This window comes from Vombatus ursinus, unplaced genomic scaffold, assembly GCF_900497805.2.
Source record: "Vombatus ursinus unplaced genomic scaffold, bare-nosed wombat genome assembly UNPS02014863.1, whole genome shotgun sequence".
NCBI lineage: Eukaryota > Metazoa > Chordata > Mammalia > Diprotodontia > Vombatidae > Vombatus > Vombatus ursinus.
This window is the reverse complement of record NW_020954641.1, coordinates 69,608-93,019: the sequence shown is the minus strand read 5'-3', so window position 1 is coordinate 93,019 and position 23,412 is coordinate 69,608. Positions and strand designations below refer to the sequence as shown.

Below are 23,412 nucleotides of genomic sequence, written 5' to 3'. Positions count from 1 at the left end.
ACCCCTCAGCCAGGCATGATTAATATATGCAAGCTAGAAGCAGAGAGGATAGGCAAAATGCAATCACTCTCTGGAGGGGGGAAGGAAGGAAAGACAGTAATAAGTGTTTTTAGATTCATAGGAGACTTGAGGAGGAAATTTTTCTCACTTGCTCCTGTGGTCTTCTCAGATTCCATCCCTGAGGGTTGTGAGGGAAGAATTCCTGGTTTGAAGAATATGAAGGAGTGGGGTCAGAGGATGAGCTACTTGAAGAAATAAGGCCAAAATTATTTCAGTTCTACACAAAGAGTTTGTATGGCCTTACATAGGCAGTGGGGAAGAGGCAGAAGGTTAATATTTTGAGATCTCCAAAAAGCCAATGCTGAATATAATAGACATCCCCCAAAATGTACAATTGGTCCTCTTGTCCTCCCTTTCCCCACACAAGTGTAGAACTCTCCTCCGCAAAAGGCACTGCCATCCATTTATCCAGTGGTCACCATAATGGTAGCCATAATGGGAAAGAGTAGGTTTAAGAGTATGGATAGAGGTAGAGAAGATGCTTACCCTGCATTTGGGAGCTGGGGTAAGGAGGAAAGGTGAGAAGAAAATACAGGAAGGGGAAGTTAGAGAAAGAAAGATGAAAATCATAGAGAGAAAAAAGGAAAGGTATAGAAGGGGGTTAGAGGAATGAGAGAGAATAGACATTAGAGAGGGGAGGGGTGAAGAGAATGAAAAAGAAGTGACAGAGAGAGAAGAGGGAAAGGAGGGTAATGAAGTAGAGAGAAGGGGGAGGGGAGGAAGGAGAGAAGGGGAAGGAGGGGAGAGAGAGAGAGAGAGAGAGAGAGAGAGAGAGAGAGGTTTGAATTTCCCATCTGGAAGGGGAGAGGCAACGCGTCAGGGCAGAGTGATGGGAGGGATTGGAGGAGGGCGTGTTTAGCCGCGGCGGCGGCGGGCTGGGCTCGGGGAGCAGAGTTGCACTTGGCCGGGACCGGAGCCGGAACGGGAGGAGGGAAGTGGAGGCGGCGGCGGCGTCTGTGGGCCAGGCGGAATCGCTGCAGTGACTGGCGGGCGTCAGGGGCAGCCAGGTCAGTGTGAGCGCCGCTGGCGGGACTGGGCCAAAAAGAGAAAAGAGGGTCTCGGCTTAGGGGGTGCTGACGGGACAGCTCCGGCAAGGGTTCAGAGCACTGACTGGCAGAGGACCTAGGAAAAAGAGCGAGAGGCCATCGGATTGTGAGGCCGAGTCAGGGGCCCAGAAGGGGAATCTCTCTCTAAGCAACCTCTGCCCTCGAAAGAAAAGCTGTCCCCCCCAACTCCAACCCCAATAGACCTAAGGTGGCGGAGACTAAGACAGCATCCTTGGCCCTTAGCCGGAGCTCCGAAAAGCTGAAGGGGAGGGTCTCGCTATGAGCCACCCCCTCTCGAGGAGGGAAAAGTCACACACACACACACACACACACACACACACACACACACGCACACACGCACACACGCGCACACACACACACACACACACACACACACACACACACACACACTCCAGACTGAAGACCGCAAGACCGCGGGAACCTGCAACCGGGGAGGGGATGGGGAGAGAGAAAGGAGGAGGAGGAGGAAAAGGGAAGTGGGAGCAGCCGAGAAACTGAGTTTGGGCCCCCATAGGGGAGGGGCTTGCCCCAGCTACTGCAAAGTTTCCTACCGACTTTGCTGCTGGACCTAAGCAGGAGTCCTGCAGTGGCAGGAGAACCTCAGCTCTGGGTTTGGCGCGGCTGTCTCCGGGGAGATTTGTCTCTCAACCACCTTTCAGCCAGATATATTTATCACATTATCCCAATTCCCCCTCCCCTCCCCCCGCCCCTGACACACAGAGTACATTCTGCCTGCCTTCATAATGGCTCCCTGCATGCTCAGGATACCCCCTGCAATCCATCCCAACCACCTTCAGAAGACACACCCTCTCTTCCTCCATCCTACCCCCTCCAAAATTCCTCCCTCATTCCCCAGTACAATATACCTCTGCCTTCCTTCTCTCCAACCCCACCACCATTCCCCCTTACCATAAAACAGCCCCTCCTTACATTTCCCTCCAAAGACACTCCATTCCTCTCAGCCCCCAGAAGACTTCCCTCTTTCCCGTTCCATTGGGACACTTGATTTCAATCTGGATATACTAGACAGGAGAAGAGAAAATCTTGAGCAGGAAAATGTACCTGTCCCTTAGAGCCTAGATGGGTACTAGAATCCAGGCAGTAAAGATATATCCTCCAGCCCTGAAGGTATACTCTACCTCCAGAGTAAATTTCACTTTCCCCTCCCCTCTTCTCCCCATCTTCACCATGGAACCCCACCCTCAGTCCTGACTGAGTCCAGAGGTGACCTAGAGTGGGAGAGGAGGGCATTCAGGGATAGATACACCTCTTGGTGGCTTTGCTCCTTGCCTTTGGATTAGGATCTTCTGGGCGATGAACTAGTGTAGTAGAAAGCCTGCTTGGAATCTGGAAGACCTAGGTTCAAATCCCAACTCCAACACTGGCTAGCTGTGTAACCCTAGGCAAGCAATTTCATTTCTTTGAGCCTCATTTTCCACATCTGAAAAAATGGAGATAACACTTGCACTCCTTACTTCATAGGGTCATCAACATTGAGATGCTATAGAAATTGAAGCTATTATTTTTATGAATATCTGAAGGGCCCCCTAGCACAAAGATATCAATGAAGCACTTGGTGATCCTGGATTGCAAAAAGCATTTGTGTGGTTGATTTTGGCATGTATAAAATCTCATCCCAGAGCATTGCAAGTCACATAACCTTTCCAGGCCTTGGCTTCCTCATCAGTAAACTCCTCATTTTATAGAATGGAGTGTTGGACAATATAATTTCTAAGATCACTTCCAATTCCCAATCCTATGATTTAACCTAAGGTTGTAAAATTTAGAGCTAAAAACAACCGAAATATCTTCTAGGCCAATCATTTTACAGATGAGGAAGCTGAGTCCCAAGAGGACAAGTGATTTACCCAAAGTCACAAAGATAGTGACAGAGGGAGGGACACCCCCTAACCCTACTGCCATCACCATCACTAGCTCCCTTAGCTCCTGGGCTCTACCTAAAGAAATAATGGGGTAGGGACTCTACATAAGGGGATAATAGGGTGAGAGACCTAGTGCAGAGGCCTTGTATTGCCCAAATTGAAAGAATCAAGTTCAGACTTTGACCCTGACAGGCTCACAAAAACTCAGAAGAGCCAGCTAGAGGGGCCCCCTGGTGGCATCAGATATAAATGTAAATATATGTGTGTTTATGTGTATGTGTGTGTGTGTGTGTATTCCCCTATGAAAACACATGTATACACACACTCAGACGCAAACATATCCAAAGATACGCAGGGATTCATACACAGATTCACATATAATATATGCACTCAAACACATAGACACACAAATATAAATACATGTTTATACATATAGATACTGAGATTTACACATTCAAAGACCCATCAATACATGCAAACACACGTATCTATTGTTATAGTCATTGGGCTGGGTCTTTGCTATCATTTGCTTAGCCTCAAAGTGAGTTTGACCATCAAGGATGTTCATGTTCTGGTCCAGTTCCCACCCCCTTCCTGCTGCTGCTGCCACCAGCCCTTCAGGACTCACTCCTTCAATGCTGCTGCACCCCAACTTAGGATTAATGCAGAACTTCCTATCTTCCCTCCATATCCATCAGAGCCCCAGACCTCATTTTTCTGTATATGCCTATGCCTTTTTGTTTATACACACATCTGTGTGAGTACATATGTATATGTCTGCATGAGCATGTGTGCATGACTGGGTATCTGTGGGAGAAGATATCTACACAGACATGTTTACATGACTCTGTGTGTATACATGTGTGTGTAGGTGGGAGTCTAAGGCTGGGTCTATATTTTTGCTGAGCCCTGAGCTCCTATCCCTGATCAGGGGATAGTACTCAGTGTGGCCAGCAGTTACTAAGGTGACAGTAAGAGCCTAGTGTCAGGATCCAGGGTGTCACTCATCAGTGCTTTCCAAGATGTCTCTCCTTCAGAACTCAGACCTCAACTCAAACTCTGGCAGCTTCCTCTCTCCCTTCCCACCTGTGCAGTGACTCTGCCCCCATAAGAGCGTAATATCATAGGACTTTAGAGTCAGAAGAGACCTCAGAGATCATCTAGTCCAATTCCCTTACTTTATAGATGGGGAAACTGAGGTCCAGAGAGGGAAACTGAACTGCCCAAGGTCACAAGATGAGCTCATGGCAGAGCACAGGTCTCCTGACTCCCAGCCCATGGCTCTTTCCCCTGCCCTACTTCTAGAAAGTGAACAAGACTTGTGAAGACCCAGAAAAGAGAAGAAAGGTTTGGGCACCTAATTTCATATTTTCAGAACATGAAGAGACCTCAAAAGTCATATTGGAGACCTCCCACCTCTTGTAGGAATCCTACAGTTGCCCAGACAGGAGTTATCCAGCCTCTTAGAAACCTCCAAGAGCAGTCAGTCCACTGACTCTCCAAGATCCCATTCCACCATGAGACATCAATTGCTAAGAAATTCTTTATATCCTTAAATATAGCTTAGATCTGTCTCCTTGTAGCTTTTCCCAATTTCTCTTCTTTATGCCTTCTGGATCTAAGTAGAATGAATAGAATCTCTCCTATGAGGTAGCTCTTCAGCTAGGGAGAAGATGGTATGTGCAACTGGAATGGCATATATCATGCAGAAGAAATGTATATCTGGGAGGATTCTGGTAATAAATCAAATTTCTGTAGCATCTAACACTTTGCAAAGTGCTTTCCCTTTATCACAGCCCTCAAAGTTAGGGAGGACAAGCAATATTACCCCTATTTCGCAGATGAGGAAATTGAGAAGCAACACAGGTAGTAAATGGCAGTCAGGATTAGAAGCCAGGCCTTCTGACTCCAAGTCCAGGGTCTTTTCTACTACACAGCTGTTGCCATGAACCCCAAGGAAAATTATGTACTCTGAGGTAGGAAGCATCATTTGGGAGCCTTAGGTGCTAAATTGAGGATCTGAATCCCTCAGTTGCTAATACAATATTAAAAAGCACAGAACTTGAATGCCAGAGACCTGGTTTTGGATCCCAGGTCTGACACCCACTGTCAGACCAGGGTGTGGATCCCAGATCTGATATCCACTGTCAGACCTGGGATTTGGATCCCAGGTCTGACACCCAATGTCAGACTTAATCTTTGGTAAGTCATTTTACTTCCTTGCGGACAAGTTAACTCGTCTATGAAATGAAAACAATAATCCTTACATTATCTACCTCACAGAGTCATTGTTTGAAGAAAGCACTTTGTTAAATCTTAAATTACTACAGAAATGGAGATGGAAGTGATTATTATTTATGAGCTAAGTATATTTCTGTGGAAACTCTGTCTTTTGCTACTCTGTCTGTCCCTCCTGCCCAGAAAGGACATTTGTACCTAATCAGCATCATTTTTCCTTTCTAGGTGGCATTTTTCCTCTCAGCAGTCCTACTACAAGCCCTGGATGCAAATTCTGCTGCTGGTTAGAGCACATTAATTGGAGTAACAACTATGGACTTTGTTATGAAGCAAGCCCTTGGGGGTGAGTCATACAGTCATAGAACATAAAATGCCAATGTTGTAAAAGACTTTAGAATATAGATCATAAGAGCTAAAAGGGGGCTTCCAACATATTTAGTTGAAGCTTCAAGGAATCTAGAAGTTGTCTGGGTCCCATTTGGAACCTCCCACTTTACAGAGGGGAACTGAGGCCCAAAGAATTGATGTGACTTGACCAAGTTAATAGCAAAGCTAGACTAGAACTCACCTTATCTGATTTCCAGTCCTCCTAATCTACTCATATATGCAACCCCTATTATAAAACAAAAAATTATATCCAACAAACACGTATTAAACACATATCATGTCCAAGACATTATCCAGGGTGCTGGAGTTGAATGGATGACAAACAATACCATCCCTGCCTCAAGAAGTTTATGGGGCCAGGGAGGAAGGGAATACAGCATATAAATGAGGATAGTTTGGCATGACTTATTCTTAGTAAATCCATGTTGGCCCTTTGTGATTACTGAATGCTTTTCTAAATGTTCACAAACCCTCTATTTAATAATCCAGACCTTAATTTTTCCTGAAATGACCATCTGGTTTATTGTTCTGCGCCACTAAAATCCACCATTTTCCCCAATTATTAAAAAGCAAGACCACATTTGCCCATCTCTACTGGCACCTCTCGCATTTACCATGATAGCTCAAAGGTCCCAAATAATGTTATCTTACACCTAGAAACTCCTTCAGCCCCCTAGGAGGTAACCCACCTGGTCTGGAGGCTGCAATGCATTCCAGCTAGATTCTCTCTTCTTATCTCCTCCTCTATCTTGGGCTACAATTTCCTCTTTAGAATGTTTTGTTCAGGCTCTTATCAACTCCAGCCTGAAATATTTGAGTAGTCTCTTAACTGTTCTCCCTTCTTCGAGCCTCATCTCTCCTCATCCTCCACATAGTTACCAAAATAATTTTCCTCCACTGCTCAATCATTTTCAGTGGCTCCCTTTTGCTTTGAGGATGAAATGTAAACTCCTTTAATTAAATTTAAAGCTTTCTACAATCTGGTTCCAGCTACCTTTCCAAGTATTTCATTATACTGCTTTTAATGCATTCTACATTCATTTAATCAACAATTAACAAGTATTTATTAAACTCCTATTATTTGATGGGAATACAAAGACAAAAATGAAAGAGTCTCTGCCCTTACATAGCCTAATATCTAGCTAGGGAGACAACACATACATATATAGGTATATACAAAATAGATACCAGGCAATTTTTTTCGGTGGACAAAGATCTAGCTTGGGGGAAGGGAGATGAGGAAAGGTTTCAAGTAGAATGTGGTAATGTCATTTGAGTTTTGAATGAAACTGGGGATTCTATGAGGCAGAGGAAAAGAGAGAGTGAATTCCAGGTATGGGGACAGCCAGTGTAAAGGGAAAGATGCCTCCCCTCCAAGGTGGCCACCTTACTGCTTTACAAACTCAACATTCTATCTCCTATCACCAAGTCTTCCAACAGATTGTCCCGTACTTGAAACGCGCTGCTTCCTCTTCTCCTCCTCCTCTGAGTATCTTTAGTTTCTTTCAAGGTTCAGCTAAAGTACCAACCCCTATGTAAAGACTTTTTTGGAAATGATAATGCTTCTTGAACTACCTATGTCTAGATCTGTGGGGAGTTCCATATAGAGGCGAAGAGGCAAGGATGGCTATCATTATTAATAACAGGTATGGCACCCACATTCATTGACTCTGCCATACTAAAAGTGTCCTAAGTCCACATCTTATAAAAAGTGATATTCAAGGACCCCGTATATTATAGGCTTGCAATTCTCATTAGTATTTCAAAGATGGGGAATAGCTGCCTATTCATAAGATCTTTCATCCATGACCTATAAGTTTATATATAAATGGTTTTCTTCTGTGAATTCCAGGGGACCAACAGAAATGCCCACAGTCAACAGAGCATACCTATTGAATAGAACTTGTAAATTCTGAGATACAGGAGTGTGTGTGTGTGTGTGTGTGTGTGTGTGTGTGTGTGTGTGGCTCTAAGATGTCATACTTTTGGTACTGGTTCCAAATTGGACAATTTGGTTTGTCACAGATTTTGATAATTGGAAAGGACCTCAGTGGTCATCTAGTCCATCTCATACCCACAAAGGACTCCCCACTAAAATATATATTCAACAGGTGGTTGTCCAGCCTTTACTTAAAGACCTTCAAGGAAGAAGACACCTACCAACTTTCTAGGCAATTCATTCCATTCCTGGACAGCTTTCATTATTAGGAAGTGTTTTTGTTTTCTGACATCAAGGCAAAATTTGCCTCTTTGCAACTTCCATCATATGCTTCTGGTTCTGCCCTCTGGGATCAACAGAACAAGTCTAGTTCCTTAAAATACTTGAAGACAGCTATCATGCCCCACCCCACCCCCAAGTCTTCTCTTCTCCATGCTCAACAAGCCTAGTTCTTTCAAGTGATTCCCATATGGCTTGTTCTCAAGGCCCTTCACCATTCTGGTTGCCCTCCTCTGAACACTCCAGCTTATCAACACCCTAAAACCACAGCTCCTAGAATTGAACACAATACTCCAGATGAGGTTTGATGAGAACAGAGTACAGGGTAACTATCTCCTACCTATTCCTAGAAGCTGTGCCCCTTCTACAGCCCAAGTCACATTAGCTTTTCTGGTTGCCATGTCATATTGCTAACTCATATTGAGCTTGCAGTCCACTAAACCCCTCAGATCTTTTTCAGAATATCTGTTGTCTATCCATATTTCCCTCATCTTAAACCTGTGAAATTGGGAGGTTTCCCTGGTGCAAAACCTTACTTTTATCCTTATTGATTTTCATCTTAACTAGATTGAGCCCAATGCTCTAGCCCTTCAAGATAGCTTTGGATCCTGATTCTGCCATCCACTGTGTTAACTATCCCTCCCAGCTCAGCTTGGTGTCTTTTGCAAATTTGATGAGCATAACATCAATGCTTTTATTCAAATCACTGATAAAAATGTTAAACAGCAGAAGAACAAGCATGGATCCTCAGTGGGTAGCCACTTTGTTTATAAATCCAAGCTGGGAATCAGCATTGTGTTGGAGATTTGAGTCAGGAATTTTGGGCTTGAATCTTGGCTCTGCCACTTACTACCTATGTGACCTGGTAAGTCACATCTCTTTACTGGATCTCAATTTCTTCAACTATAAAATGAAGAGGTTAGGGGCAGCTAGGTGGTGCAGTGGATAGAGCCTTGCCACTTACAAGCTCTGTGGAGTCAGGAGGACCTGAGTTCAAATCTGGCTCAGATACTTGATACTTACTAGCTGTGTGACCTTGGGCAAGTTACTTAATCCCAATTGCTTCACAAAAATAAAATAAAATTAAGAGGTCCCTTCCAGTTTTTTATCCCATGATCCCCCTGATTGTTAATGCTCTCTATCATCTGGATTTTCATATTTACTTGTCCATGTATATGTTGTATTCCTCCTCTACTCCAACTGGAACATAAGCTTCTTGAGGACAGGAGATGTTTCATTTTTGGCTTTCTATCCACAGCACCTAGCATAGTACTTTGCATATAATAGATACTTAATAAATGTTTGTTGAATTGAGTTAAATTGTTTTCTCTCCTTCCCAATTTGAAGACCATCCTTCTTGCTGAAAAAGATGATAGAATTGAAGCCAATTAGTTCAACTTCCTCATCATCTATTAGCATTATGCAATCTTCTATAAACAACTCTAAATATAGCTTCAAAAATCTTAGCATTTTTTTGAGGGGCTTCAGCATTTTCTGGGCTTGAGCCTTCCTAACCCTATTTTGATCAATCCCTGTGCAATCATGTAAACCTGGGCAAGAAAAGGGACCAAGCCCTTTGTGGTGCAATCACAGAAAGATTCAAGTCAGGAGAATTGGGCTCAATCCCATTTACGAGCTCTGTGACACTGGGCAGGTCAGCCCCTTTCTCTGTGCCTTAATTTCTTCATGAGAGGGTTGGTGTGGATAGTGTCTAAGGGCCTTAACTGACTGACTCATGAAGCTGTTAATTGTGGGCCCCTTCTCTCATTTTCTCTTCTCCTGCCCCCAAAGATTGCCTGATTTGGCCTGGCCTGGCCTGAATGCCTCCTCAACTCACCCAAAGGCAGAAATTTGATGGTTTTTTTTTCCTTTAAAAACAAGAAAGTGAAATACAACAAATATGCAGAGCAGAGAACAGCCATTTTACTGAGCTCAGGACCCACAGCATCACAGCATTTCAGAACTTCAAGGGACCTTAGAACATAAAATGTCAGAAGCTGAAGGTCTCTCAGAGATCACCTAATTTAACACTTCACAGATGATGAAACTGAGGACCATGGAGGTTAAGTTATTATATTATAATACTACTATATAATATTATACAGTATTATAAAAGTAGTAATGGTAGTAATTGAACCCAGGTTTTCTGACAAGCTGAATGTTCTCTCTGCTATACTGGGCTGCCATTCCCCACCCCACCCCCAGTTCCATAATCTCACTACACTGGAAGATGCCACTTTGAGGATACAATTTCTATCCACTCCAAATTTGGAGCTGTCCCTGATGCATGGCCATCTGCCATCTTATTTTAAGGGAATCCCTACCTCCCACCCTCACCACACTCTTTCCCTGATCCCAGTGATCATCCAACATTCAGGTTGTATTTACCATTCAAAGCTAATACCTTCCTGGTCATTCTCATTTCTTTCAAGAGCCAGATCTACTAATTACCATAATCCAGTCCTCCAAAGCTGATTTGTCATGATTTACCTCACTCTACTTGGGAATTTAAATAAATAAACAAAATTAAAGATTAAATAAAATAAATATTAAATTAAATCCAACACATACACATACATGCACACACAGTCATATTCATATTCAGTTCCTATTGGTTACATGCCTTTTGTCCAAAAATGGAATGAGCTGCCTTAGAAAGTGGTAAAGGATAGAACAATGATTGGAAGGTCTTCAGATGAAGTCTTGATGGTAAATTTTCAGGGATAGAGATAGCATTCCTGTTCAGATGGAAATTGAATTAGACAACTATTAGATTGATTCCAATGCTTAGGTTCTATGATTCTATTTTTGTGCTTGTGTTTAATAAATTTAAGTTTGTCTGAGATTGAGAGTTCTTTGGGTGGTTGCATCAGACTCTTAAGAAAGCTCCCTCTTTTTTTCCTCATTAGAATCATTCATGATTATTCTTTCATAATCTAGTTATTGAAAGCCTCTAATCCTTCTTTATACAGCCTCAGTGAAGGCCTCATAGCCACCATTTCTCTGAATTTTTCACAATGTTGTGCATCTATGAAGAATATGCTCTTTCCTCACTTTTACAAACTCCAAGATGACAGGGTCATTCCCTTCCAAATTTCTATCATTCCCACTTCACCAACCAATTCCTCTTTGTTGGTCAGAATTTTTTTCTACAGTAGCTGTTTCTCTCCTTGTCTCCTCTACCCTCTGAGTCTACTACGATAGCCTTTAAATGGCTGGGCAGTCTATAATACGTGTTCACAAGGATATCACTTCTGTTTTTCCTCTCCTTTGATCCTCAGATAAGCTCCTTTGTCCCTTCAGATTCAATAATCTTCTTCATATAGGTGTATGATCTTTTCTAACACATGCAGTATACTGTCTCTCCCCTTCTATTAGGTCTGCCTTACCAAACTTCTCTCTGTTCCACCATCCTTTCCTCCACCTGTCCCTCCCTTAGTGTTCTGACTATCCTTCCATCTATTCCTCATTGGACCCTTTCCTTTCTCCTTACCTTCCTTCTTTCATTCTTCCATTCCCCCATTCCTTCCTCTATCCATCCTTCCTTTTAGCTATTTTTCCGTACCTTCCTTCATGCTTCTTTCTAGTCTTTTCTCCTTCCATTCCTCATTGAATTCCTCCTTCTAGCTATCTTTTCCATTGCCCCTCTGTCCCTCTCTTTATCCATCTGTTGTCTCTCAGTTCCTTCTTCCCTTCTCCCCTCCTATGTTCACTCCTGCCCCCCCCTTCCCTCAGAATGATTCTAGTCTTCTCTCCTACTGTTCCATAGGGGCCACCAAAGACATGGGGAAGATGTTGGGGGGTGAGGAGGAGAAGGACCCAGATGCCCAGAAGAAGGAGGAGGAGAGGCAGGAGGCCCTACGGCAGCAGGAGGAAGAACGCAAAGCCAAGCATGCTCGCATGGAGGCAGAACGGGAAAAAGTCCGGCAGCAAATTCGAGACAAGGTCAGTCTGCCCTTCCCACTTCCTTTCCCTTCCCTTTCCCAAGTATTGTCCGTAATAACAATCATATCTGCTATAGAACTTCATAGTTTACAAAATACTCATTTGATCTTCACAAAAAAAAAAACAACAAGAGAGACAGGGTCAATATTAGTATTCCCATTTTATAGATATGGAAACTGAGGTTCAAAGAGAGATTAAATTTTTTTAAGGTCACACAGTAACCTAAAATCCTGTTCCAATGCTCTTTCACATAAACTGAGCTGGTTCCATGATATTTGGGAATAGAACATTCCATATGCTCCCAGTACAGCCCACTCCCTTCTCACCCCTGCGCCTAATCATCCCTAGGGCAGCATGGATTCCTATGGGAGGTCCTTGGAGAACAGGTTCCTGGACAAGGGAACCCTGTAGTCACCTCTTAGGATGGAAGACCCCTCACCCCTTCCCCAACCCAGTGAGGCCTCCCCTTAATCATGAGAAACAGGATTGGATTGGAAGTCAGAGAACCTGAGTTTGAATCCTGCCCCTGCCACTTACCACCCATGCCACTGACCTTGTCTGGGCCTCAGTTTCCTCCTTGGTAAAATAAAAGGATCAAATTAAATGATCTCTAAGTTCCCTTCCAACTCCTGTTATCTTAATAAATAAGCCAGGTCTCAAATGACAAAGACACAGGCGGTTGGAAGAGTTGAAGATGGCCTGGCAGGGGGGAATGGAGAGGGCCTCACAGCTGGGCACCCCCTTAGCCCCTTCTTCCTCCCTATACAGTATGGCCTGAAGAAGAAGGAGGAGAAGGAGGCTGAAGAGAAGGCCGCCCTGGAGCAGCCATGTGAGGGCAGCCTGACCCGCCCCAAGAAAGCCATTCCAGCTGGTTGTGGGGATGAGGAGGAGGAGGAGGAAGAGAGCATCCTGGACACCGTTCTCAAGTACCTACCTGGGCCTCTCCAGGACATGTTCAAGAAGTAACCCTGGCCCAACTCCACCCATTCTCAACAGTCCCATTTTTGTTTTTATCTTTTTTTTCCACTTTCCATTCAGTATGAATTTTGAAGGGCAAACCTCATTTGGCCTCGTCCTCCACACACACCTCCACCCCTCACATGGACTGTGGGACCCAAGCCCCTCACCTTTGGCCGGAAACTCCCAGGGCTCCCTCCCTATTCAGTACTGTCCCCTGACCCCACAGTGCCCTGGGCCTCTTGAGGAGCCCTAGGGAAAGAAGGCTGCTGGCCTGGGCTGAGGGCCAGAAACTAGGACCAAACCATTGATGACCTCAGGAGAGGCCCGGGATGTGCCGAAGTGGGAGGAGAGGCCTGACCACTGAGTCCCACATGCACACACTCCTCCCGAACCTCTTCCCACCAGGAACATTCCTCATGCCTTGAGCATGATTTCCACTGCCAGAAAGGGGAGAGAGGGCCAGGACGGTGGGCCCTAGGGGAAGGAAGTCAGAGGAGAAGAGGGTCGGATTGCCTATTCTTTCTCCTCTACTCCCCTAGAGATCACTGAAGCTCTAAGCCCTGCTGCCCAGCCCCAATGGGTCAAAACACCCAACACATTCCAGCCCTGCCCAACATAGCCCAAGGAGGAGGGGGCAAGGGCCAGTGCTGGACCCTTCATTAGGCAGCCCATCAGCCAATCCCAGAGGAAAGTGGAGCAGATCTCTGTTCCTTCACATCTCCCTAGGCCTCCTCAATCTCACTTCAGTTCCACGGACTCAGCCCACCATGGTAAGAACAGCCCCTCCCAGCCTAGTCCCTCCCTGTTCCTGGCCAGACCTGGGAGTCGCAAGGAAGATCAATCGACTGTGGGAGGTATCATTAGAGTCTCTTAGTTCCCAACCCTGGCCTTATTCCCTTTTCATCAATGACCTAGATAGGACCAGTAGTATAGGGAGGGTCAGAGAAGGGCCTGTGCCCTAACCAAAGGAGTATTCTGGAGTTTTGAGGGGCCACTGGGTAGAGATCAGGCAGGGTACTACCAGGAAGGTTGACTCCCATTGCCACAAATATGGCAGCCTGGCCTTTCCCTTGTCAGTGGAGCAGATCCTTCCCACAGGGCAATAAAAGGTTGTCCCTGGGATACCACTGTACCCTAGGAAGCTTCCACCCTCTACTCATATCTTTGTGGCCGCTGTGGAGCCTAATCTATAAAGGGGGTAGCGTGAGTCCTTCTCTCCTGAAAAGGCACGCTAGGCCCTCCCTCCCCCAGCCTGGGGTCCTCACCTTAATAGGGTAGCCCCTTCCAAATACACACTAACAGTTGGAGCCATCGGGCAGCATCAGTCCTCGACCAGAAAACATCTAGTGGAGAGGATATGCTGCTCCTCTCCCCACCCCCCAGCCCATCCAGGCGCTTCCAGGGCCCTGAGTGGACAACATGTTCAGGAGGTTCCACTGGCCCCCAAGAGGGCTCCCCATAAGCAGGGCTCAGGCTGAGGCACTTAAGGCAGACTCACCTACAATTTAGCCCTGATCCCATGGGAAAAGACAGCCCCAGCTGAGCTGCTGCCCTCTCATTCTGGCTGAGGATCTGTCTGCCCATATGCTAAGCCCCAAAGCAGGCATCTGTCCTTCCATCTATTGGTCTGTCTTGTGGCTAGGAAAAAATTCTCCTCTCAGATGTGCCAAGGAAAGCCCTACCCACCTGACTCAAGCCTAACCTACCCTACCCTCCCATACCCAATACTCTGCCTCTCCTCCATTCTGAGAATTCCTGGGGCAGGGAGGATTGTGAACGTGAAAGTATGTATGAATGTGGGTGGAATGAGAGTGGCAGTGGCAGAATGGGTATGTCTATAGTTGGGATGGTGTGAATGTATGTGTTATAAATATGCATGTGTGTATGGATGTGTCAAAGATTGTATGTGTATCTTTTAGAGATTGTTCTTATATGTGTGTGTATCAGAGATTGTGTTAGAGACTACAAGAAGGCTAGGGATTCAAATATGTACGTATAAAGATTGTGTGGGTGTGTGTTTTAGAAAGTGTGTATGTGTGCTAGAGATTGTGTGTCCATATCATAGATTGTCTATATTAGAGAGGATGTATGTGTGTGTATGTGTTGAAGATTATGTGTTAAAAATGACATGTGTTAGAGAATGTTTATGTGTATGGGGAGGGATGTTATTACAGGGTTATGTTTCTGGGTGTGTGTGTGTATGTATGTGTGTGTGTGTGTGTGTGTGTGTGTGTGCGAGTGAAAATGCATGTATAACACTTCAGGCTGGCTGGATGACTGAGAATGGTAGCAGGAACTGGGAAATATCTTTTCTTCTCCCTTAGACCAATCAATTCCTACCTATCACCACTCCTGGAGCAGAGGTGAGAGGAGAAGTTTTTCCTACAAGTCCAAGACTTTCCCTCTTCCCCTGGGCTCCCTGAGCCAAGCCTTTGCCATCCTCCTCCCTCCTTGGATGTGATGGGGAGAATCCTGTTTGGGTCCTGGGAAGCACTTGGCAGCTCAGACTGGTCTGAGTGGCCATGGGAGGAACAGGACTGTCCTTTGTCCCTATAACAGAGAAGCCATGCTGGATATGGGGTGGAAGAGGGAGATGCCTCAAAGAGGGTTGCTATGCCTGCCCCTCGCCGCCCCACCACCACCACCATTTTTCACCATCACCCCAGTTTGCATACTGGGGTGTTTCATTTTAGAGAATTTTTCCTTTAATTTCAAAAGAGAAAGCAGCTCACGTCGTATCTTCTCTGTCCGTTTCCAATAGTTAAAGCCATATCAGTTAGACTGCAATACTTTAAAGATGAGGGGGAAAAAAACCATAGATTTAAGAAAACCAGAAAGGGAGTTTTGTTCATCCCCTCTGTCCTGGGGTGATCTGTTTCTCCAGCCCCCAGGTCTTCCCTTTCCCCCAACTCCCAATTCCTTCCCCTGCCTCTTTGTGCCCTAGTCTCTGGCCCCCAGGGTCATGTATTTGTGAGTGTGTCCATGTATGTCTCTGTAACGGGGAAAATTTAACCTCCTCAACTGCTGTATCACCCCATTGTTGTCTCTGCTTGTCCATGGTCGCTGGAGTAAGATGGTCACTCTGCAAGGTCTTGTGGAGCCAGAAGTGAAGGGTAAACTGGGGCTAAGGGCGTGCTGAGCAGAAACTGAATAGTCCTTTAGCCATTTGCCTCTCTTAAGAGAATGTTAGTGGTTCTTGTCATCTGTCATCATCATGAGCTCCAGGGAGAAATATCAGAGGTTCCTTTGACTTCCAGGGACCAACCCCAATGTGTGTATCTTCAGGAAAAGAAAGAGGTCTGGTAATTCTCAGCCAAACATAGGGTCTGTAGACATGCAAGGGGATGCCCAATTATAAGAGGTCCAAAGATCCGCAAAGGAATTCCCAGACATATGGGGGGGGGGGTCCTGCAGAAATACAAGGGGATTTCCAGTGGTACATACAGAGAGAATCCAAGTCACACAAGGAGTCTACTGACATATAAGGGGATTCCCAGGAGTACAAATGAGTTTGAAATCAGGGGAAAAAAAAAACCTTTGACAGAAAAAGAAAAGGTCTGCAAACATATATAAAGAATTTCCGGGTGTAGAAAGAGTAATATACCTACTTAGTGGAAGGGATCCCTGGGGCCTTCAGCTGCCTAGGGCCTTCTCCTTCAAAAGAGCCTGTTTAGACTCCCAAAGTACACCCTTCCTCTCCCCCAGGGCCCAGGACTGCTGCTCCTGCTGCTGCCACAGGCCAAGCAGAGGCGGGCCCTTGAGGGTAGCTAGTTCTCCACTAAGACCTTTCCACACACATACCAGACCTCCTACAAGTTCAGGACTTAACCACTAGCTTCCCCGGAAAGCCCCACCACCCCCAAGGTGCTGGCTTCCTTGGGGACCACTCCTAAGAAACAGGAGAAGGAGAAAGATACACTCCAGGGGACTGTGACTCTAATCCCAGTCAGGCTTTGCCCAATCCAGGCATCCCCAGGCAGCAGGTCAAGGAGGGATCTGGAGATGACATAATGTGTGTATGGCACATTGGCCATTGGGAAAGGGGTACCGTGTAGGTAGTACATTGTTAGGGGGATATAAGTATGGCACATGAATTAAGAAATGTGATAGACGTGTATGTCACCCACACTGACTACAATAGCTGATTGTAAGACACTACCTAGAGAAGGTATGTGTGTGTGTGGTACACAGGAAGGGGGAAGGGGTGATGTATGGAGCACAATCTGAGAGGTTACGAATATTTGCATTCAGTGCACAGACTGGGGGATTTATGTGTGTGTGTGTGTGTATGTGTTTCTGTGTGAGAGAGAGAGGGAGAGAGAGAGAGAGAAAGAGAGAGAAAGAGAGGCTAGCAGTAGGGGGTGGCGGTAGTTAGGGCATGGCATACTACTTGGGGGCAGGGACTAGCTTAAGACAAACTGATTCTAGCTTCTCTGCCCAGATAAGCAATGAGATAAAATCTGCTGACAGGGCATAGTGTAGGTAAATGGGAAAAGAGAAGGAGAATATGTGCTGCCATCCATGGAAATCTGTTGGCACTTGATAATAGAGAATGTGACGTATGCAGGATCCCCACCCGGGAAAACTCATTGGTGATTCAAGAAACCAAGTGCATGTAGCAGAAAGGAAGGTGCAGTTAGCATATGTGTGCATGAAGTGAATGTGTTCAGAGCAGTGCAAAGGGCAGAGTTTGAGGGAAAGCCCTCTCCCACCCTTCTTCCCTGGCCAAGAACAGTCAGCTAGGAAGGAGAAATAAAGGCCAGCTTTGCTCTAGACCCCCAGACCTCCCATTTGGGTTCTTATCTGAAAGGCTGGTGGATGCCATATCTAAAACATGGGGTATCTGACAGATGCAGGACTCCAATGCCATACTTCTTTAGGCAATAAGTCTGCCCCTGGCAGCCTGGTTCCTGAGATCCATACAGAGAGACAAGAGACAGAATAGCCAGGCTGATAGCCATACCCTGCCCTTAATCCAAGATGTAGACTCACTTCTCCAGGACTAAGTCACTTGTGAGTGGCTCTGGCTCCATGAACCTGAGAAGAAGAAAAGGGATCTCAGGAGATAGTTTTAAAGGCAGGGAGTAGCCTCCCTATTCACTGGATCCATCTGGAAGCTGGGGGCAGGACCCTATCCCCCCATTTCTGGACCCTCTACCTCCACCTTCCCCAGAGGCCCTTAGCCCTGGTCCCAGGGGGAAGAAGTGTGTGGTGTGGGGCCCTTAGGCCTGGCTGAGTGACCATCTTGCTTTCCATCAACCTCAGAGACAATCCAATCCCCAACCCTCCTGTGTGTAACTGTGTCCTTGTGGCCCCCCATCCCCTGAATGTGTCAGTGCCTGGGGGGAGGGGGGCTCTCTCCCACCCCCTTGAATCTGACCTAAAGCCATGGCTGCCGCTCCCCCCATCCCCAATCCCAACTTTGTATGACGCAAAAAGCTAACTACGGATGTACAAAATCAACTGTGACCAAGAAAAGACATTGTACAGCTCTCCATGTGTCTGTCTCTGTCTATCCAGTGATTGTGGGAAATGGGGCGGGGGGGGGGGGGGCGGCGTGCAAGGGGTTGGGGGGGGGGGGGGGGGGGGGGCCGGGGCCCCTAAGAAAAGAGGGAGGGGGGGGGGGGGAGGAGGGCAGACCTTCTCCAGATCTAGAAGGAACCTCAGGAAGTAATTTTACAGTTACAAAGAAATGCCCCCAGGACAGCAAGGAGTAACAGACCATCAAAACTGAAAAGTATCTGAGATCATTTAGTCATGAATGTGATTCACAGAGCTATTAGAGCTATTCAGTCCAACCCATATCTCAATAAGGATCTGCTCTACACATACAATATAGCCAAATTTCTTCATTGTTATCATAGTCCTACTACTACTACTACTACTACTAGTCTCTCTATATAAAGCTCCCTCCCTTTTTATAAGGTTTGCAAAGTACTTTACATCTATTATCTCATTTAGTCCAGATAATTACTTCTGTTGTGTGCTATTATTGTTTCCATTTTACAGACAGGGAAACTGAGGACCAGAGAGGTTAAATAATTTGTGTCAAGTCATACAGTTAGTAAGTATCTTAGGTAGGATTTGATCTTGGGTCTTTCTGATTCTAAGTCCAATGCTCCATCCACTACAGCCTTATACAAAGAAGGAAACTAAGGTTCAGAGGAGGAGGAGAAAGGACTTGGCAAAGGTCACACAGTTTACTTAGTGGTAGAGCTCAGATTGAAATCCAGCTCTTCTAATTCCAAATTCAGGGTTCTTTCCACTACACCACATTGCCTGCCTCTTCTGGAATTTGTGAGAGTTACCTCCCTATGCCCCACAACTTTGATAGATGTATGTTGTTATGGAAGGAGCACAGATGTGGGAGCAAAAACCATGGGCTGGAATCCTAACTACCTGGGTGACTTTGGGTCTATGAAATGCTCCCTAAGGTTCCCTTCAGGTCTAGGCCCTAGAATCCCATGATCCTCTGGTAGCAAATGCCTGGGGGCTTCTGGGCTTCCAGACTCTAACTCAGACACCTTCTTTTCTCTCTTATCTATAGAGGCAAAGCAGAGTTGAAAGATAATTTTGGCCTGATTATCCAGGGAGGAAGTAACAGAAAATAAAAGAACTAGAAGAATTATAAAAGGCATAAAGTAGCCATTTCAAGATAACCCTGTTCCAAGGGCAGTTAAGTGGTTCAGTGGATAGAGTGCTGGGCATGAAATCAGGAAGGTTCAGATCTGGTCTCAGACACTGGTTAGCTGTGTGACCCTGGGCAAGTCATTTTGCCCTGTTTGCCTCAGTTTCCTCATCTATAAAATGAGCTGGAAAATGAAATGGCAAACCACTCCTCTATCTTTGCCAAGAAAACCCCAAATGGTGTCACAAAGAGTCAAAATACAACTGAAAAAATGACTTAACAACAAAAATCATCCCCAGAATCACAGAATGATAGATTTAGGAGTGGAAGGGGGACCTTAGAGGCTTAGAGGTGCTCAATTCCAACCTCTCATTTTACAAAGGAAGAAACTAAGAATCAGAGAGGTTAAATGACCAGAGTCCACACATCTATAAATGTTGGAAGTAGGAGGTGAACAGCAATCTTCTGACAGCTGCTAGGTTAAAAGCTATTAACAAAAGGGCTAGTAACGTGAAGAAAAGAACCCTCCTGGGATAAGAGATCAGAGTCCAATTTGTGATCCAAAAGATGAAGCAGGGGGCTTCTCAGGGCAAGCCAGAGCCACGTAGGGCAACCAAAGCCAGGGAGCCAGGAAAGGGTTGGAAAAGGTTTTCCCAAAGCTTGAAGGAAGGGAGAGTTGGCAAAGAGTAATACAGAACAGCTGCAACACAGTAAATGGTGACATCACAGACTGTATGTCTCATGCAACAATGAAGTTGTTTTATGGCCATAGGGCCTAGCTCAGCTACAGCCCTTGACCAGGAAGATTTCTTTCAGTATCGTGTTGAGCTACCCTATCCCCATTGAATTGCTTTCTCTCTCTCTTCTGAAGTAAAAGGGGTAAAATCTTAAAGCAAGTCACCAAACTGTCTGTGGTTAAACAACAATGGGTCACTAATTGCTAAAGACTCTAATGCCTTTTTCTAAAACACTTTACAGATCCAGAAAGGCTTATCCTCAGCTCTGTAAAAACAAGAAAAGAAGGTAATTTCCATCTAAATTCACAAAATCCCTAAAGAGCCATTTCCTCTAAGCCTTTCAAGCCATTAAGAACAGTGGGTTCTTAAAAAAAAGTGGGTTCTATTTCTGTACCACCTTAAAATTTTCCAAGTACTGTCCTCTCAACAATCCTCAGAAGGACTATTATTATGCCCATTTTATAGATAGGAAACCTGAGACTCAGGGAATCTAAGGGACTTTCCCAGGGTGAAAGAATTCAAACCCAGGTCTCCAAACCAAGTCCAGTGGTCTTTCTACTCTCTAATTCTCATCCCAGGAGTCCATGGAATCCATCTGTCACCCCAGGGAGAGGGGAGGCGAAGGGGAGAAAGTCAAAGAACTGCTTCCATGCTCCAGGGCTCTACCTCCATGTTCTCTGGACTATGCCTATCTGTGCAAATCCAGGGTTCTCAAGGTACAGATACTGGATCTCTCCAGGCTGACCCAAGCCCATACTAGCAATGGAGAAACCAGGTATGACTCCCCACCTGATTTCAGGTAAATGTCCCCCCTCCTGAGATCTGGTAACACAGAGAGCCTGTATGGAGAATCTGTTCAGGACATGGAGCCCTTGGACTCCAAATCTATTCCTCTTTCCATTCCACCACAATGTTTACTCTAGAATAGGGAATCTGTCCTCACTGGTCCCTTGGTCAATGAAGCTTACCCAGGACAGGACATTCTTGAACCAATATATATTCAATAAATTGGGCACATGTCTTATAAGGAATCTAGAGGCAGAAGTTTCTAGTGACAGCATTCAGGAGAGATTCCAATTACCCCCAGACCTGAACCTGAGAAATTCAACCCAGAGCAGCATCCTGAGAACCTGTATGAACCCTGGCCAGGACAGCCTGACCCAGTGCACCTCTCAACAACACAGAGGTCTAAACCATGGAGCAGTAAAACACCTGGGAGCCTGGAAACCTAGCTAGGTAGCTTCACAATCAAATTCCTATAGGAATCTTAGGATTCTTTTTCATTCACCAGACCAAAAACCACATCTTGGATTCTTCCATTTATTTCTTCTCCAGTAATGCCCTTTAGTGCCACCTTGATGAACTCACATAGTTCAATTGCACACATAATTTGTCATAAGAGAATTAGTTGAAGATACTTGAAGGGTTTAACCTGGAGAAGAGAAGACCCAAGGAGGACATGATATATTTCAAAGTATTTGAAGGGCAATCATATGAAAGAGGGATGAGCCTTGTTCTGCTTGGGCCCAAAGGGCTGAACCAGAAATAATGGGTAAAAGTTGAAAAAAAGGCCAACTTGGCTCATCTCCAGAGGTCTCTCTCCTTAGAGGTCTTCAAGCAGATACTGGATGACCAATTATTGGGAATGTAGTATCAGGGATTCCTTTCATATATGAGTTTGACTTGGTAGCTGCTGAGGTCCCTTCCAACTTTCAAATTTCAAATTTTCAAATTTCATATTTGGTGATTCTGTGATTCTTACTGCAATAGGAGGGAATTTCCTAGTATGTAGAATCATAGATTGGTAGAACATTGAATATCTGAGCTGGAAGAGACCTGAGAACATACAGCAGAAAACAAAGACCAGCATAGATAGAAGGAATCTTGGAACACATTCTGTACCTCATCATCTCTCACCTGGCCCGTGGCAGTTCCTCCTGATTGGTCTCCATGCTTCCTGTCTCTCTCCTTTCCGATTTATCACCCACACAGCTTCCTAAATAAACTTCCCTCAGCTGAGATGTGATCTTGCCTCCCTATTACCTCTAGGATAAAATATGAACCCCTTAGCCTGACATTTAGGACCTTCTACAATCTGTTGGCAATCCACCTTCCTAGCTCAGAGTACAGAATATGAGAAATGGAAGGGCCTGATAACAAAGAACTTTGTTAGAATTTCAAGGGCCCCTAGAATATCAAATGTAGATTGTCCCAGTTAAAAAGGACCTTAGGATATAATATCAGAGTCAGAAATCTTAGAACAAAGAAATTGGAATGTCAGAGCTGGAAGTACCTTAGGATCTAAAATATAACATGTCAGAACTGGAAGGGCACCTTAGAATGTAGACAGGGAATGTCATATCTATAGGGTACATTATAACATATAATGCCGGAGTTGGAAAAGACATAAAAACGTGGAATAGGGAGTGGTAGGAAGTAGTGTGGTGAGTTCTGGTCCAAACATCTAGAAAATGCATCAGAATGAATCCTGGTGCATAAATCCAGGAAAGGTCACAGCCTTTGTCTAGCCTAGTTTGGCATAAGTAAACAGACAGGGAAATCTTTGGACTAGGGCAAGGAGGGGCCAGGAGCACATGGCAAGTAGATCACTCTAATGTCCAGGGTGAGGCTGTGCACCAGGACAAGAGGAGGTCCCAAATCCAAACCAAGTGACTGTAATAGAATCTGATGTGAAAAAGCAGGTCCAGATCCAGGGCAGAGTGAGAAGTGGACCTGTGCCTGACAGCTGTGGTGTTCCTAGGTAGGGAAGCTTTGAGTGATATATGGAGAAAGAGGGACATTCAGAAGCAAACAACAGTGATTTGGTTCAGACCACAAGAGCACTGCAGTGCCTCAGTTCCGGCATCTAGCCCAGGCTGCAGAGGAATAATCAAGCCAGGAATCCCAGACCAAAGGAGAACATATAATTTAATTACTCTGAACCAACAAAACTTTTCTGGCTGATGGGGCTGACTCTAGCAGCCATCTAATCTTGCTCAGACCCAAACCTAGGTCAAAAATTTGCAGAGGTCAGAACAAGAGGGCAACAAACAGACTTTGCCCTGGATCAGACCACTTTGGGAGCACTGAAAGCTTGCAGGTCCACAATCTCTCTGAGATCCTGGAACTGCACCACACTCAATAACCACCCATCCCCGTCCCCAAGAAAGCATCAACAGGAACAGCCCAGGCCTTTCCTCCAGAAATATGGAAAAGCCCAGTCCTAACACCAAGTCTGAAGTCAGGCAGTATAACGGAATAATGAACAAACAAAAAAAGAACCCCACAA

At 45.3% G+C, this 23,412-nt stretch overlaps 1 protein-coding gene across 1 annotated transcript; it reads left to right on the top strand.

Annotated features, from left to right (window-relative positions):
* The first annotated feature begins 985 nt into the window (after window positions 1-985).
* CPLX2 (complexin 2) lies at window positions 986-18,240 on the top strand. Its single transcript, XM_027841696.1, has 4 exons — window positions 986-1,067; window positions 5,474-5,591; window positions 11,623-11,798; window positions 12,567-18,240. The coding sequence occupies exons 2-4, from the start codon at window positions 5,561-5,563 to the stop codon at window positions 12,762-12,764; spliced, it is 405 nt and encodes a 134-aa protein (XP_027697497.1). The 5' UTR covers window positions 986-1,067; window positions 5,474-5,560; the 3' UTR covers window positions 12,765-18,240.
* The last annotated feature ends 5,172 nt before the right edge of the window (window positions 18,241-23,412 follow it).